This window comes from Ranitomeya variabilis, chromosome 2 (genome assembly GCF_051348905.1).
Source record: "Ranitomeya variabilis isolate aRanVar5 chromosome 2, aRanVar5.hap1, whole genome shotgun sequence".
NCBI lineage: Eukaryota > Metazoa > Chordata > Amphibia > Anura > Dendrobatidae > Ranitomeya > Ranitomeya variabilis.
In genome coordinates, this window is record NC_135233.1 from 286,922,484 (window position 1) to 286,938,640 (window position 16,157).

A 16,157-nucleotide genomic window follows, 5' to 3' on the forward strand; every position below is an offset into this window, starting at 1 on the left:
CCCTAATAACACACACCTCTCCCTGTGCCCCCTAATAACACACACCTCTCCCTGTGCCCCCTAATAACACACACCTCTCCCTGTGCCCCCTAATAACACACACCTCTCCCTGTGCCCCCTAATAACACACACCTCTCCCTGTGCCCCCTAATAACACACACCTCTCCCTGTGCCCCCTAATAACACACACTTCTCCCTGTGCCCCCTAATAACACACCTCTCCCTGTGCCCCCTAATAACACACTTCTCCCTGTGTCCCCTAATAACAGACCTCTCCCTGTGCCCCCCTAACAGACCTCTCCCTGTGCCCCCTAATAACACACACCTCTCCCTGTGCCCCCTAATAACACACACTTCTCCCTGTGCCCCCTAATAACACACACCTCTCCCTGTGCCCCTAATAACACACACCTCTCCCTGTGCCCCCTAATAACACACACTTCTCCCTGTGCCCCCTAATAACACACACCTCTCCCTGTGCCCCCTAATAACACACACCTCTCCCTGTGCCCCCTAATAACACACACCTCTCCCTGTGTCCCCTAATAACAGACTTCTCCCTGTGTCCCCTAATAACAGACCTCTCCCTGTGCCCCCTGCCTACACCCACTTCTCCCAATGCCACCCATCACAGCCTGCTCCCATCTTTCCCACAGACATCTCCCCATTTCCCTTCCCCCATGACACCGCCAGTCTGCTCCGTCCCGTCCCCGTATTGCTGCCGCCGGTTGCCCCCCAGAGCAGCGGTCCGTCCGTGTCTCCTCCGTATAGCGCTGTGCACAGCAGCACGCCCCGCCCCCGATCACATGCCCTCCTTACACCACTCCGCCGTCGCTGCTACCTGTCATGGCCAGCGCTGCTGCGGGACTATGCCCGGGGAGGAGGAGGCGGCGGCGGCAGTGAGGCGCGGGTCACCCTGCAGCCCCTATGGATGCTATGTGCCCAGCCAATTCCCAGCGCATTGTTGCATCTCCAGGACGCGTCCTTGTGCTGCTGCTGCTGCCCAGTAGCCGGACCCTCCGCCTGCAGCATGCTGACTCAGCAGTCCCAGCGCACGGAGATCCCAGCTGCAGATTCCACGGGTGAGTGGGTGTCCGTGGGCGCCCGTGCATTGCATGCATGTTGTTGTAGGTGCAGGGATGGGGAGCAGGGCAGTGACGTCAGCAGCACCCTGGACGTGCCGGAATGGCTGCTCCTGGATGTGACTAGTCACTGGCATCTGTGCCTGGCACCTCCGCACTGTGCAGCCCCCAGCTGTGTGGCAGCCCCCCGGCTGTGTGGCAGCCCCCCGCTGTGTGGCAGCCAGTGCTCTTTCCATGAGTCCCCAGTAGCAGAACACTGGGCTTGTGTCATGGAGTCTCTTCCATCTGTGCACAGTCTTCTTGCACCTTGTGTGTGTCCGTGTCCCTCAGGCTGCACCTCATGTATGAAGCCCCCATGGTGACTGGTGTGGGGGCTCCGCGCTGTCCCTGACGTGTCCCACCACGTCTCTATGGGGTCCTCTATAACGTCTCTGCTTTCTGGGGTACTCTGCATGCCACTAAGGCTTTGTTCACATTGCCTTTTTTTTTCTATTCCATTTTCATACCTGAAACAAAAAAACTTCGTGTTTTTTTTGTTTGTTTTTTTTAACCATTGATTGCTCTGTATTGGAAGCTTCATTAAGTGGCTTCATAGAAGATTCCCTAATTTTTCATCTGGCTCCACCTAAATCTGCATCTTTGCCAAAGTCTGTGTTTGGGGGTCTTAAGGTGGCAGCAGACCTACAATGAGGACCGTCGATCAGGCATGTTTTATTCAATATGTCTGACCCTTCTTTCCTAGGACACAGGCTGAACACACATCAGATTGTTGGCCGGTCACAACCTTCTCATTTGCAGGGACACCTAGGCTGGATTTAAGTCCAGTTTTTGTGGCATTTTGCCAGGACTTTAGTAAGTAAATTGTCAGTAGCCGGACGTTTGATATTGGTCGTATAAAGGGGGAGTCAGAATCAGTGTGCAGTCACTTTATGCTTCTCCTGGATCTTGGTGGTGTACATGATTCCCCTCTTTGTCTTCTGACCTTATGTATGCGATTTGCTTTCTCTTCACCACAAGCCCTCCAGACCCAGAGTTCCTCTAAAGTCTCTTCTGTTGCGAGAGTCTAGTGGGGCATGACTGTATATCACATATATTGGGTCATGTCACCTTCTACCTGCATACGGGTATCCTGGGGCATTGTGCCATTCAATCACACAGTGATTTTGATTGCAAGCTTTGCTTAAGTCTGGACAATCCCTTTAAGCTGCTGTTTGCTAAAATTTTGGACAGCCAAAAAGGCTAATCCAAACCATATTCTGCTGACTTGCCAAGTTTTCTTTACACTAATGAGTGTGAGAGATATTGGCCAATTGTGGATATCGCAAACACTTCATCTGCCTTGCTGGATTTTGTGTTCAGGTAATGTACTTTAAGGGGTTGTCAACAACTCGAACAATCCCATCTCAGTCAGCATGTTTGCACCAGTAAAACAGCAATACTTGCTTGTGCCGTTCCAGCAGGGTCAGCACTCGCTCCCCTGGGCTTGCGTCACATTATGTCATGCGAGCCCTGCGCCCAGTCAGCGCTGGCTTCACTCTTCTCTCCTTCAGACAAATCTGAGATGAAGAGGACGTCAGCGCTGCGGCTGGTCGCTCACTTCCTCTTCATGTTTGGTCCCACCAGGGGGAGAGTGAAGTCAGCGCCGATTGGGCACAGGGCTCTCGTGACATAAAGTGATGTGAGCTCTGGGTGAGCGTGCGCCAGCACCTGCGGGGATTATAGGTGTTATGTTACTGGTGCAAGCATGCTGATTGAGATTGTTCGAGTAGTGACCAACCTCTTTAAAAAGTCATTCATATCAATCAATGAGAGGCCACAGGTCGTGGCAGAGGTTCAGAGGCCATTTTTTTTTTTTTTTAAACTTCTCTGCTTGATGTTGGGATCATTTATCTGTTTTTTTTTACTGACTTTCTTTGGTTATTTGGCTCCATGGTAGAAAATATTTATTCTGTGCAGTTATTGGATATGCACAAATTTTCCATGATAGCCTCCTCTTTTTTGCCTGTTTATGTATTTGTAGCTCTCCAATTCTTGGTGGTTGGGTGGTGCGCAACAACTTTTCTAGTGTCAGTCTCATAGAAATAAATGAGGCTCTTAGCCCAGGTCAGGAGACCTACGGTTGGGCCCGAGCAACATGGACCCTAAAATACCCCCTACGGCATATATAATTGGAGAGCTTCAGAATCTGATGTTGCTGCTTCTCTGGTTAGTCTTAAAATAGATCATCTTATGGTTTTAATAGATCATATTCCTATGCCACAAATGTATACAGGGAGGGGACTGAAGCAGCATTGCATTACTGTTAGCTCTGATGGTTATTTATCCTTTCCATACCCGGCACATGGTTATTACGGCATCGCCTTTTTGTATCTTCACCGAATTTACAGTTGCCGTCTAATGCAGAGGTTCTCAAGCTGTGAAGTGGGTCCCACTGATGAAGCACCCCGCCATTGTTGGTGAGGGTTGGCGCCTGCAGTGGCTGCTTTAATCATTTAGTTTATCGGACTGTGGGTGGGCACTGATTGTTCCTCCGCGCCGCTCTAAGAAGTGAGCTGCAAAATTTAGCTCCACTATAGCATTGGACGTCCAGGATAACTGCCCCTCCGGACCCCCCTCCATACACTACTCCAGGAGAAAAAGTTGAAAATAAATATAATATTAACTACACTTATCTTCTCATAAATCAGCCATATGAGTGTCAATAAGAAATTTTGTAATGTCTTTTTAGAGAAAAATTACAGTTGAGCTAAATTTTGCAGGATCCTGGTCTGGCAGCCACATCGGTAGTCTATGGCCACCAGTCCAGAGCACTATGAACCTCCTGCTACCTGCGGCATCCCAGCTCCCCTCCTGATCAGTAAGTCCAGTGATGTCATTACATGGTGAGGTATGTAGGACATCATAGGGGCCTACAGATCAGAAGAGGCTCCAGGGAGGGAGCAGGCAGTAGCAGGCTCACAATGCTTTTCTTTTTATTCACCTCTTTCATACTCAAAAATTGCTCAAATCTACAATTATTAGGGGGGAAAATGCTACAGCCTTTGCCTATGTTAGCCTACAGAGAGAAAGGACTAAGAACAGGCAGTACACGAAGAGAAAATGCTGAGGCTTTTAGAGCAGGGGAAAATAATTGAAGATCTTATGAGTCATAATGGCAATGTTAGGATCACCTGGTGAGGTGGATTCTCTAAGCCTCAGGTACGGGTGGGCATGTGGGCAGGGAGGACTTGGCACACAAGAATCTCAGGAGCAGCAGGACAGATGAAGCACCCAACTGGCATGAATGCACGCACAGATGGTGGCACGCATAGGACTAATCTCAAGACACAGGTGTGTGACTACATGGGCCTTAAATAGGTCTACGGAGATGATGTAATTGATCTACTCAAGGCAACTTGCAAAACCCGACGTGGAGCACAACAGACCCAGGGCAAGGAAACGAAGCCTGGGATACCTGGAACAGGTGTGTAAGCGGCAAGAGATGGTGTTAGTACCCATGTAACTCAAACGACAGCTTATTCTGAAATGTCACCTGTAAGTTCAGTTATACTAAAGATGTGCAGCTGCTACATAATGCAGGTGAATTGGGTCACATTGCGACCCCCCAGGGCACCACGACCTTAGCAGTGATTTGGAGTTTTTTGTATGCTTGTTGTTGTTCTACTGTAGGTATCTCAATGCGACTCAATTTTCCTGTATTATGCTGCTACGTAACAGTCAGGGTTGTGGAGTCTATAAAATGGACCAACTGCTAAAATAGGTAGTAAAATGGGTTCAGTGGTACAGTGCAGTGTGTGCTGTAAATGTTTTCATAATAATTTTGGAAAATTATGAAATGTCCTATAAAGGTCTGTTCTGTTCCTAATCTGAGGATCTCGGCTTTTAGTTGAGATGAATCTGTGCTGTACTTTATGTACGTGCTCAGTACTGACCAGTGCTGTGGAGTCGTAGATGAGATGAATCTGTGCTGCACTTTATGTACATGCTCAGTAGTGACCAGTGCTGTGGGGTCGTAGATGAGATGAATCTGTGCTGCACTTTATGTACATGCTCAGTAGTGACCAGTGCTGGGCAGTCGTAGATGAGATGAACCTGTTCTGCACTTTATGTACCAGTATCAGTAGTTACCAGTGCGGGTCATTCCATGTCAAGTGAACCAATGATTTTTACCACTATATTTTTAATTCTTTTGAGATTTTGGTATTTGGTAATAGTTTGTCAGAGAATGCAAAATGTGAAGAAAAAAAAATTCTAGATATTTTTTTTAATTTTTTATTGATTTTCAAAGTTCGGAAAAAGTGCGAATTTCGGTGTTGCCTGCCCTTACATTTCTCCTCATAACTCAGGCTAGAAAAGAGATAATATTTCAAAAACTGCACATGTGCCTGTTATGCTCCTAGCCACTTCTGCACCAAAATACAAGCTGGGATCGTGATGGGATCATATTTTAAAAAATAAAACTATTACAGTGTCAGTTCAAAAATCTTGATTTCAGGTCTGTTCAGCCTGTGGTGTAGAAGTGTGGGGTTCATATTTACCTAATAATCCATGATTGTTAGCTATTCCTGTATTATTTTATTATGTTAGAGTTAGAAGCAGGAGAGAACAGAGGAGAAAGCTTTGTTAGGGCCCAACCTGAGATTGAACAGGGGTAGATGGTGACTGCAGAGCAGATGACAGGCCGGCAGCTCGAGCCTCCAGAGGCCGTATTCACACCAAATCTTATCACCCAGGCAACTCCTCAAATGGAGGGAGAAAAATACTCTTAACATCCAGTTCATGTATTGTTCAAACCAGGACTACGAAGAGGAGGAGAGTTTGTTATATCGGTTACAGGAAGCAGAACCCATCACAGGGACTCCGCAATACCGGACTGTCATCTCATCACATGTAGTGGAAATAAAGACAGTGATGTCCATGACGTGGTAGAAGGCGGCACAAGATCGGCAATGGATGACACAACTGGCTATGTGACCTGTGAATATGATTAGCGCTGACGGCTACTGGACTCTCCAAAGATTGTGAAAATGAAGACATAGAAGTGACTTTTCTGCACCTTCTGGTCCAGCGCCGTCCTTTGTGTATCCCAGAAAATCAGACATTGTAAAAGTGAACAAAAATCAGATATAACTCAGGTGGAGCCGAGCACCATGACAGCAGCACATACTCTGACACAGAAGGAAACGGCCATTGCTAGTGAGCGCTTATGGACAAGATGACATTTCACCCACTAGAAGGGACACATTGATGATAGAAGGCCAGTGTAAAAGCCTACTATTAATTGTTTGATTAGTTCATATTTTATAGAACGAGGATTTAACTACTGGACTATTCTTCTTAAACACTTCAGAAAAGACAGGTTTAGTGATATAGTAGAAAAAAAATTGTTCCATGTATAAATAGGTGGTAAAAATATTGGTTCTTTTAGTCTGGTTTTTAACATATAATCAGGATGAGACTGTATTTAGAAAACCACACTTGAGGATGTGATCACGTTTTTTCTTTTGGCTTGTTCAATGAATTCAGGTTGAAAATACTGAGCAAGTTGTTATGATGATTAAGATGTATTTATTCTGGCACTTTGGTAGTTGTTTTTTGCGTTTCTTTATTGTTACATATAAATGCTGAATGCAATAAGTTGTAATTTGAAAAGAAAAAGGGAAGAAGCTCACACAAACATAAAATCAGATGATTCAAGGCTTAAAAAAAAATACAAATTTGATAGGTCCCAAGTTGAATCCCTGTACAAATATAAACAAGGACACAAGTAACACACATGCATGTTTTCACAATTTTAAAACATACGTTTTTTTCAGAATTGCGCATCAAAATGTTTAATTTGATTTCACCAAAACAAAATATAAAGAAACATAGTCTTGTGACATATCAAATGAAAGCCGGTACCGTTCTGAGAAAAATGATACCTCTCCCACCTCTATATCTTAATCATAGCCCGAGATATGATAAAAAATGTAAAGCCATACCAGTCCAAAATCAGCGCTTTTTTAAAACTTTAAAAATCTGTAAAAAATTAACTGATGAAGAAAAAAATTCTAAACTTTTAATTTGTAATTAACTAAAGTTGTACTTCATAAAAACAAAAAATAAAAAAAATCTAAAGACGTCAGGTAAAAAAAATATTCATATTTGGATCCCTTGATATGGAATGACCAGTGCTGTGGAGTCGTAGATGAGATGAATCTGTGCTGCACTTTATGTACAGGCTCAGTAGTGATCAGGGCTGTGGTGTCGTAGATGAGATGAATCTGTGCTGCACTTTATGTACATAGTAGTGACCAGTGCTGTGGAGTTGTAGATGAGATGAATCTGTGCTGCTCTTTATGTACATGCTCAGTAGTGACCAGTGCTGTGGGGTCGTAGATGAGATGAATCTGTGCTGCACTTTATGTACATGCTCAGTAGTGACCAGTGCTGTGGAGTCGGGGTCAGGAAAATTGAGGAGTCGGAGGTTTGGCTTTCCGACTCCATAGCCCTGGTAGCAGCGGCACAGATGATCTTTGGCTGTATGACCTGTGTCACTGGTTAAATTCCCCATGTATCCTCAGCCTTAAGGGTAAGTTCACACAGGGCGTTTTTGGTGCTTTTTTTTTCTGCAGCAACCTGATCTTCTTGGCAGGAAAGAAGCTGCGTCAAAAACGCAAGTTTAGGTGCGTTTTTTTGTGCGTTTTTTTGTGCGTTTTTTTGTGCGTGTTTTCTCTTTGTCCATGCTAATGTTCTTGAATTTTCAGCTGCAAAAACGCAGCAAATAATGATACCTGTGTTTTTGCTGCGTTTTTTCAACGCCCATTCAAGTCAATGGGTGAAAAACGCAGCAAAAACGCTTAAAGAAGTGACATGCTCTATGTTCAAAAAACGCAGCAAAGCACAAAATACTGATTAAACAAAAACCAATGTGTGTGCATGAGATTTCTGAAATCTCATTGATTTTGCTGGTACTGTAAAAAGCATCTGAAAATTAGCATAAAAAACACAGCAAAAACGCCCTGTGTGAACATACCCTAAGGCTGTTTTTATAAATGTGGCATGCAATACTAACAGAGTGAGGCACAGGCAGCACCATGTTTTGGTTGGGGAGTCCCATTGGAAAACCATTAAACATCTGTGCTTGTATTATATTCCAAATAGTCGAATTGTTCTCATTACGAGCAGGAAGCATTTGGCTACTTTCTATGATTTTCCCATTCCCACAGTACACTAAAGGACTATGGCTGATTTGATCAAGGCTGGCGGGATCACATGGCAGTCTTGAACCTATAGCCCGCTGGATGTGCCCGATTTCTTAAGAGGCGCTCAACTTTGAATTATACTGGCACATCTTTTGAGCAGTCACTGGAAAATGAAATCTATGTAACCGTGTTCTGAAATTGGCAAAAGAGGTAAAAAAAGGTCTCCAGGTGCTAATAACACTTGTGACAAAATGTGCTCCTTTTGCATGCAAGAAAACTGGCGTCAAGATGGTGATAAATTCCCTCTTGTGTTTTATGCACCTGCATTAATGGAAAGCGAGGTCCACAGCAGCCCTCCTTTCTCCACTGACAGATCCGAAAATAGCTGTAGTGAAGAGGTGATCTCCTGCCACATGTGGAGACTGTAGTGATTGATTCCAGCCATGGTGTAATGACGGCATTGTAAAGGAGACATTGCCAATCGCCCTGAAATTCCAGGGCAATCCATTAATTAAGGCCCTTTTTGCCCTGTCTGTAAAAAAAAAAAAAAAAATTAAGACATCTGAGATTTTGTTTGAGGCTGAAGTAATTATTTTGACTAACTATCATTTTACAGTGAATGCGGCTGATGTGTCTATGTATCAGAATTATGGGCTGCAGACATATCTCTTATAATCTTATTGATTTATTGTAGATTTCCAATGTGTCTGTATAAAAATATTGTCTGTGCGGGATTTTTTTATAAGCTGTCCAGAAAAAATAAAAAGTCAAGTTGTGAACCCTACAGAGTACTGGTCCTGTCATTACTGATGAGATTAGGATAGAAATGCGTCATTTTCTTTCATGTGCATTTTGGTGTCAATTCTGCAAAAAAGCTTCAGGTTCAGATTCTGATTTTTGCAGCCAAAACCACTAGTCAGATTTTAACCACATGTTTAAGGCATGTCAAAGGGAAACTGTCACCAGGTTTTTGCTGCCCTATCTTAGAGCAGCATGATGTAAGGGCAGAGATCTGATTCCAGCGATGTGTCACTTACTGGGCTGTGTATTGTATTTTTTTATCTGCTGTAGATCTCTGAATGCTGAGTTCTGCATAACCCCGCCCACACCACTGATTGGCTGCTTTCTGCCTACACACAATCAGCGGTGGGGGTGTGGCTAGACTACCTGGCAGCAGATTTACTAGTCCCCTCTAGTGATAATCTCTTGCTGATAAAACAGTGATTTTATCAAAACTGCAGCAAGCAGCCCAGTAAGTAACACATTGCAGGAATCAAGGTCTCTGTCTTTACTTTGTGCTGCTCTCAGATTAGGAGGCAAAAAAAATTGGTGACTGATTCCCTTTTAATTATACTTGAGAGAAACAAGTGGAAGGCAAATGATAGGGCCATAAGTGACTTTGAAATTCTATGGACCTATAAATATATTTTGTGTTGCTAAATTCAAGCTAAAATTCAGAAACATTACTGGGCAGCATGTGCAGAGTGCCTGTGAATTAATTCACTAATATGTCCATCATTCAGAGTTTTATGCAGAATTCAGGGACATATAATAATAATCTTGCAGTCAATAATGTGCATCCATTGCCCAAATATAGGTCACAGTGGGAAATGCTGGCTGCATTGTTCACTTCCTCGGGTCTGTAATTGGGAATGTGTGTTTCTGCAGTGCACATGTTTAGTATTTCATCATTGTTCTATATGTCGGATACTCAGGACACGATTATATTAGGAGGCTGCACTGCCACTGACTTAGTGTGTGCAGTGCTCTACATCCTTGCTGTTCCCAGGTTTTAGAGATTTCTATTGTGATGACACAGATTTTTCCGCTGTATACAGTGGATTAACCATGTGGTATGTAGGCCGCTGCAGACAGCGCGGTGTATCTGCTGCTCTGAGTGCTAATGCGGCGCTCTGATGTGTCTGCCTGATGTACGGTAATTACGGTTTTCCAGGCGGCAGGAACAACCCTCATTACACTTTCATCATGCATCCTCAGCTTTTGTACCTCCATAGATCACTTGTGCAGGGGCTGCTGCCTGCCATGGGTCCACTATGCTGTTTTCTCCCCGTTGTATAGATTTCTCCTTACTGTTCTCAGATTTACTTGCTTTATGCAGACTGTATACCCTTCTTAACACATACGCTTCTGCAGGGGTGGGCAATTAATTTGCCACATGAGAGACCGTGACTGTTATGGAGGGCCGAATCAATAGGCTGAAATTAATTCTACTCAATATTAATATTGATATATTATAATGATTATATTATTTATAATTATATTAATATTAATTGTAGCACTTAACCCCTTTCCGACATCTGGCATAATAGTACGCCGATGTAGGACTCCCTCCCTTAGATGTGGGCTCCGGTGCTGAGCCCACATCTTTCCTGGCACTTGTCAGCTGTTTTGAACAGCTGACATGTGCCTCTAACAAATAGAGAAAAAGACCAGCACATCCAAGCTAGTGTGAACAGGCGCCAACCAAAAAAACATATAAGTTGAAAAACGATAAAGGTTGCACCATTATTTACCAAAAATGATTACTCTAGAATATTGAAAATGCATTACTGCCATAGAAAATAGGAAAAAAGCGCTATATAATGTACACATGAAATATTTATCTGCAAAAATTGCTATGAAAAAAGGAAGGTACTTCGCGCATAAATTGGCCAATGTATGTGAACCCAATTGCCATGCCAAGGCATCCTTTGTAATTGGGTCCCTGTCCTGTTTTGTCACCTCTCCTGGGCAAAAAAGCCTACAATTTATGGGTCAGGAGTGGACCAGCTAACTACTAAAAATAATAAGTAAATAATGGTGCAACCTTTAATTGTTTTTCAACTTATATGTTTTTTTGGTTGGCACCTGTTCACACTAGCTTGGATGTGCTGGTCTTGTTCTCTATTTGTATTAGGCCTTTTCTGATAGCTGGTACACTCCTGACCCATAAATTGTAGGCTTTCTTGACATGGCAATTGGGCTCACATACATTGGCCAATTTATGCGTGAAGTACCTTCCTTGTTTCATAGCAATTTTTGCAGATAAATATTTCATGTGTACATTATTTTGCGCTTTTCTCCTGTTTTCTATGGCAGTAATGCATTTTCAGTGTGCCTCTAACAGCCGCAGGTGGAATCGCGATCAACCCGTCACTGGTAAGCTGTTAAATGCCGCTGCAATCTCTGATTTCCTTTATATACTGTAAGAGCCCCATACAGCCTATCCATATACAGCATGAGCCCCACACAGCCTCCTCTATATGTGGCATGAGCCCCGCACAGCCTCGCCATATGCTGCATGAGCCCCACGCAGCCTCCCCCATATACGGCATGAGGTCCATGCAGCCTCCCCATATACGGCATGAGGTCCACAGTCTCCCCATATACTACAAGAGGGCCCCATAGCCTACCCATGTGCTGCATGACACCCCCATAGCCTCCCCATGTGCAGCATGCCACCCCTATAGCCTCCCCATGTGCAGCATGTCACCCCCATAGCCTCCTCATGTGCAGCATGTCACCCCATAGCCTCCCCATGTGCAGCATGTCACCCCAATAGCCTCCCCATATGCAGCATGTCACCCCCATAGCCTCCCCATGTGCAGCAATTCACCCCAATAGTCTCCCCATGTGCAGCATGTCACCCCATAGCCTCCCCATATGCAGCATGTCACCCCCATAGCCTCCCCATGTGCAGCATGTCACCCCCATAGCCTCCCCATGTGTAGCATGTCACTCCCCATAGCCTCCCCATGTGTAGCATGTCACTCCCCATAGCCTCCCCATGTGTAGCATGTCACTCCCCATAGCCTCCCCATGTGCAGCATGTCACCCCCATAGCCTCCCCATGTGTAGCATGTCACACCCATAGCCTCCCCATGTGCTGCATGACACCCCCCTTGCCCCCATAGCCTCCCCATGCCCACCAAAACATCCCATATGCATGAAAAAAAAAGAACACCACATACTCACCTCGGTACTGTTCCCCGTCTCTCTGCTTCTGCTCCAGTCTCGGTGTCTCCGGTGCGCTGACTTCCAGCAGTACACAGCTGACATGATGAAATCACGTCAGCTGTTTCACACGCTGATTGGTGGAGGAAGTGGCCGGAGACCCCTCCTCCACCAGTGCAGTCAGCGTGGATATAGACAGCGAGCGGGCACGGTGCTGACCGTGGGCCACTGTTTTCAGCCCCTCGGCTGTCTCGGTCTGTGGGCCAGACTGAGACAGCCAGAGGGATGGATGTGGCCCGTGGGCCGCACTTTGCCCAGGTCAGTGCTTCTGCATACACACTGTAGCTGGATTTTTGATGGCAGGTACTGAATATGGTTACTCCATTGTCAAAGTTGCCATAAATTTTTCTTTTTTTATGCAGGCTACAAAAAAGTCAGTCTTGTTATCCTAAGAAAATTTTAAAAATTGTTATTATGTGCCGGAGTCTTTGCCAATTCTTTGCATTATGTAATTGTATACTGGCAGGCTGATAATAATATAGTGTATTATCAGCTATATATATTGACAGGACCTGTCGCACACTGTTTATTAGCTATTGAGCTGTGCTCTTTCACTCCAGTTATTCAGTCTGATGCAATGAAGTTGTTCAATACAGCAATATAGATGGGAACAAGCTACTCAGAGGATGGAGAAAGAGTAAAATAATGTGGATCCATTATTATGTGAGCACCCTCTTATAACCAGGGATGTGGTTGTGTTAAAAATTAGCCAATTCTGGTATACTCATGTTACATAGTAGTCAGTAAGAAGCTGCCATCATTTTCAGTGATCTTGATTAATCCCATGTAAAGTTTAGAGTTGCATCTTACAGAAAAAGCCATAGCCCATGAACAGCTTACAACACAGCCAAGGGATCTCATTGTTTATAGGGACTCTGTCAGTAGGGTCAGCCCTTCTAAGCCGTCTATATGGGAATGTAGGTCATAGGAAGCTGAATAAGATGATACCTTCATATCTGCAATCTGATGACTTATTACGGAGAAATCCACATTTTTCTTATATGTAAATGATCTGGTCAGGATTGTGGCGAGGATGTTTCCTGGAAGATAACTCTGCCTCCAAAGTTTATTATAAATAGAAGTGGGAGTTACTAGTGGGAGACAAGTAAATAACGCAGAACAGCGGGAAATTAAATTTATCTTCTTACAAGCAATTTTTTGCAACTCTCTGAGCTCTGCTGTATTGCTATAATATTGCAACCCTAAAACAACAAAGACAGAAACATAATGATTAAATACCCTGCAGTAAATAAATAGCATAGTGCATGAAAATAACGTATGATACTTAGTTCCATTTTTTGAAAAAAAGACCTACAGTAGATCCATAAATTTCAAACTTTCTCCACCAATGGTTCATTTTGTCACTAATTTAACTATAACCCACAATGTTATGGGTATCTAGGGAATCATCCAGCCCTTTAACCCCTTAGTGACAGAGCCAATTTTGTCCTCAATGACCAAGCCAATTTTTACAATTCTGACCACTGTCACTTTATAAGGTTATAGCTCTGGAACGCTTCAACAGATCCCACTGATTCTGAGATTGTTTTTTCGTGACACTTTGTACTTCATGTTAGCGGTAAAAAATGGAAATTTTGGAAAATTTAGCAATTTTCAAATTTTTTTTTTGTGCCCTTAAATCAGAGAGTCATATAGCACAAAATAGTTAATAAATAATATTTCCCACATGTCTACTTTACATCAGCACAATTTTGGAAACATAATTATTTTGTTAGGACATTATAAGGGTTAAAAGTTGATCAGCAATTTCTCATTTTTTCAACAAAATTTACAAAACCATTTTTTTTAGAGACCACCTCACATTTGAAGTAAGTTTGGGGGTCAATATGACAGACAATACCCAAAAGTGACACCATTCTAACAACTGCACCTCTCAAGGTGTGCAAAACCACATTCAAGAATTTTATTAACCCTGCAGGTACTTCACGAGAACTAAAGCAATGTGGAAGGAAAAAATGAACATTTTACTTTAGACCCAAACTTTTTTATTTTCACAAGGGTAACAAGAGAAAATGAACCACAAAAATTGTTCTGCAATTTCTCCTGAGTACACCAATACCCTGTATGTACAGGAGAGCCACTGTTGGATGCCATGTCGCGTTTGGAGACCCCCTGATGTACCTAAACAGTGGAAACCCCCAATTCTAACTCCAGCCCTAACACAGCCTTACCCCTGACCCTAGTCCCAACCCTAACCCCAACCATAACCTCAACACCCCAACCGTAACCCAAACATAACAACCGTAGCCCCAACCCTAGCCCCAACCCTAACCCTAGCCCGAACCCTATCCCAAATGGAAATAGATGCATTTTTTTAAATTTTATTATTTTTTGATTTACTATATTTTTTATTTTATTTTGATAATTGTGATAGGATCTATCATAGTGATCAAAATGAACCAATAGGAAAAATCTCCCATCGTTGCCGGGTGCCGGCCGTCAGATCTTACGCATGCGCTCGCCATTTTCTTCCCCAAAGAAGACGCCAAGGGCTGCCTTATCAATTTTACCATACGTGGAACAACATAAAAAAACAAAAACACAATTCTTGAATTGTTGTTTTTTGTTCATTCTGCCTTCCAAAAATCAGAATAGAAAGCGATTAAAAAATGTCATGTGCTCGAATATGGTACCAATAAAACCGTCAACTCGTCCCACAAAAAGCAAGTCCTCACATAACTCTGTGGGCCAAAATATGGAAAAATTATAGCACTCAAAATATGGAGATGCAAAAACTAGTTTTTGCAATAAATGGCGTCTTTTAGTATGTGACAGCAGCCAAACATAAAAACCCGCTATAAATCTGATATTGCTGTAATCATACCAACCTGAAGAATAAAGTCACTTAAGCACTGATACAGCACGAGGAACGGCGTAAAAAATAAATAAAAAAACAATTCTTCACCTGCTGTTGATTTGTTCATTCTGCATCCCAAAGATCGCAGTAAGGGTATGTGCACACGTTGCGGATTTCCTGCGGATCCGCAGCGTTTTTTGCAGTGCAGAAACGCTGCAGATCCGCAAGTGATTTACAGTACAATGTAAATCAATGAGGAAAAAAAACGCTGTGCTAATGGTGCGGAAAATTCTGTGCGGAAACGCTGCGGACTAAAAGAAGTAGCATGTCACTTATTTTTTGCGGATCTGCAGCGTTTTTGTACCCATTCAATTATAGAAATCCGCAGGGGTAAAAAAGGCACAAAAACATGTCAAATCCGCACCTGCGTTTTCTGCCAAGAGATGCAGAATCTGCACCAAAAATTCCTAAGCCTAATTCGCAACGTGTCGGCCACAGTTTTGTGCACTTCTGAAAAGAAAGACAACGCTGAACAGAGGTCAGACGGAGTCCACAGTAACTCTACTGCCTCATTATAGTGAATGGATCCCTCAGGGGGTTTCATCTGAATCACATCACTCAGAGATTTAGTGTTCAGCGTAGAGCGCCAGATAAATGTGATCCCAAATGTTATGTAAAATGTTCCCAATAAAAGCTTTAACTCGGTCCACAAAAAAAGCTAACCCCCACTCAGGTCTGTCATCTGTTAATGGAAATATAGGGGGCTTCAATGTTACTGATAGCAAAAAGACTCTGGAAAAGCAAAATGGCTCCTCCCCCGCCGAAAGAAATTCAACAAATTCTGCGCTCTCAAATCCAGATCCCCCACCCCCTTCTGAGACCCACAGTGTACCACATATAGCGCTTACATGTTTTGGCATTTCTGTAGTGATGAGAGCCAGCCTAATTTAAAGGTGCCTGTTTCCTGAACCACGAGCTTGGCATAATGCACTGGTGGCTGCAACATACTGGTCACTACAATTATAGTTTGCAATTTTCAAGTCAGCAACATCCACT

General features: G+C 43.6%; 1 protein-coding gene across 1 annotated transcript in view; it reads left to right on the forward strand.

The window, feature by feature from the left end:
• Positions 1-602: 602 nt before the first annotated feature.
• TMEM255A (transmembrane protein 255A) overlaps positions 603-16,157 on the forward strand; it is a 70,976-nt gene continuing 55,421 nt past the window's right edge. Inside the window, exon 1 of the mRNA XM_077285094.1 lies at positions 603-1,082. Coding sequence (XP_077141209.1) covers positions 932-1,082 — 151 coding nt within the window. The 5' untranslated portion in view covers positions 603-931. The remainder of the gene's footprint in view (positions 1,083-16,157) is intronic.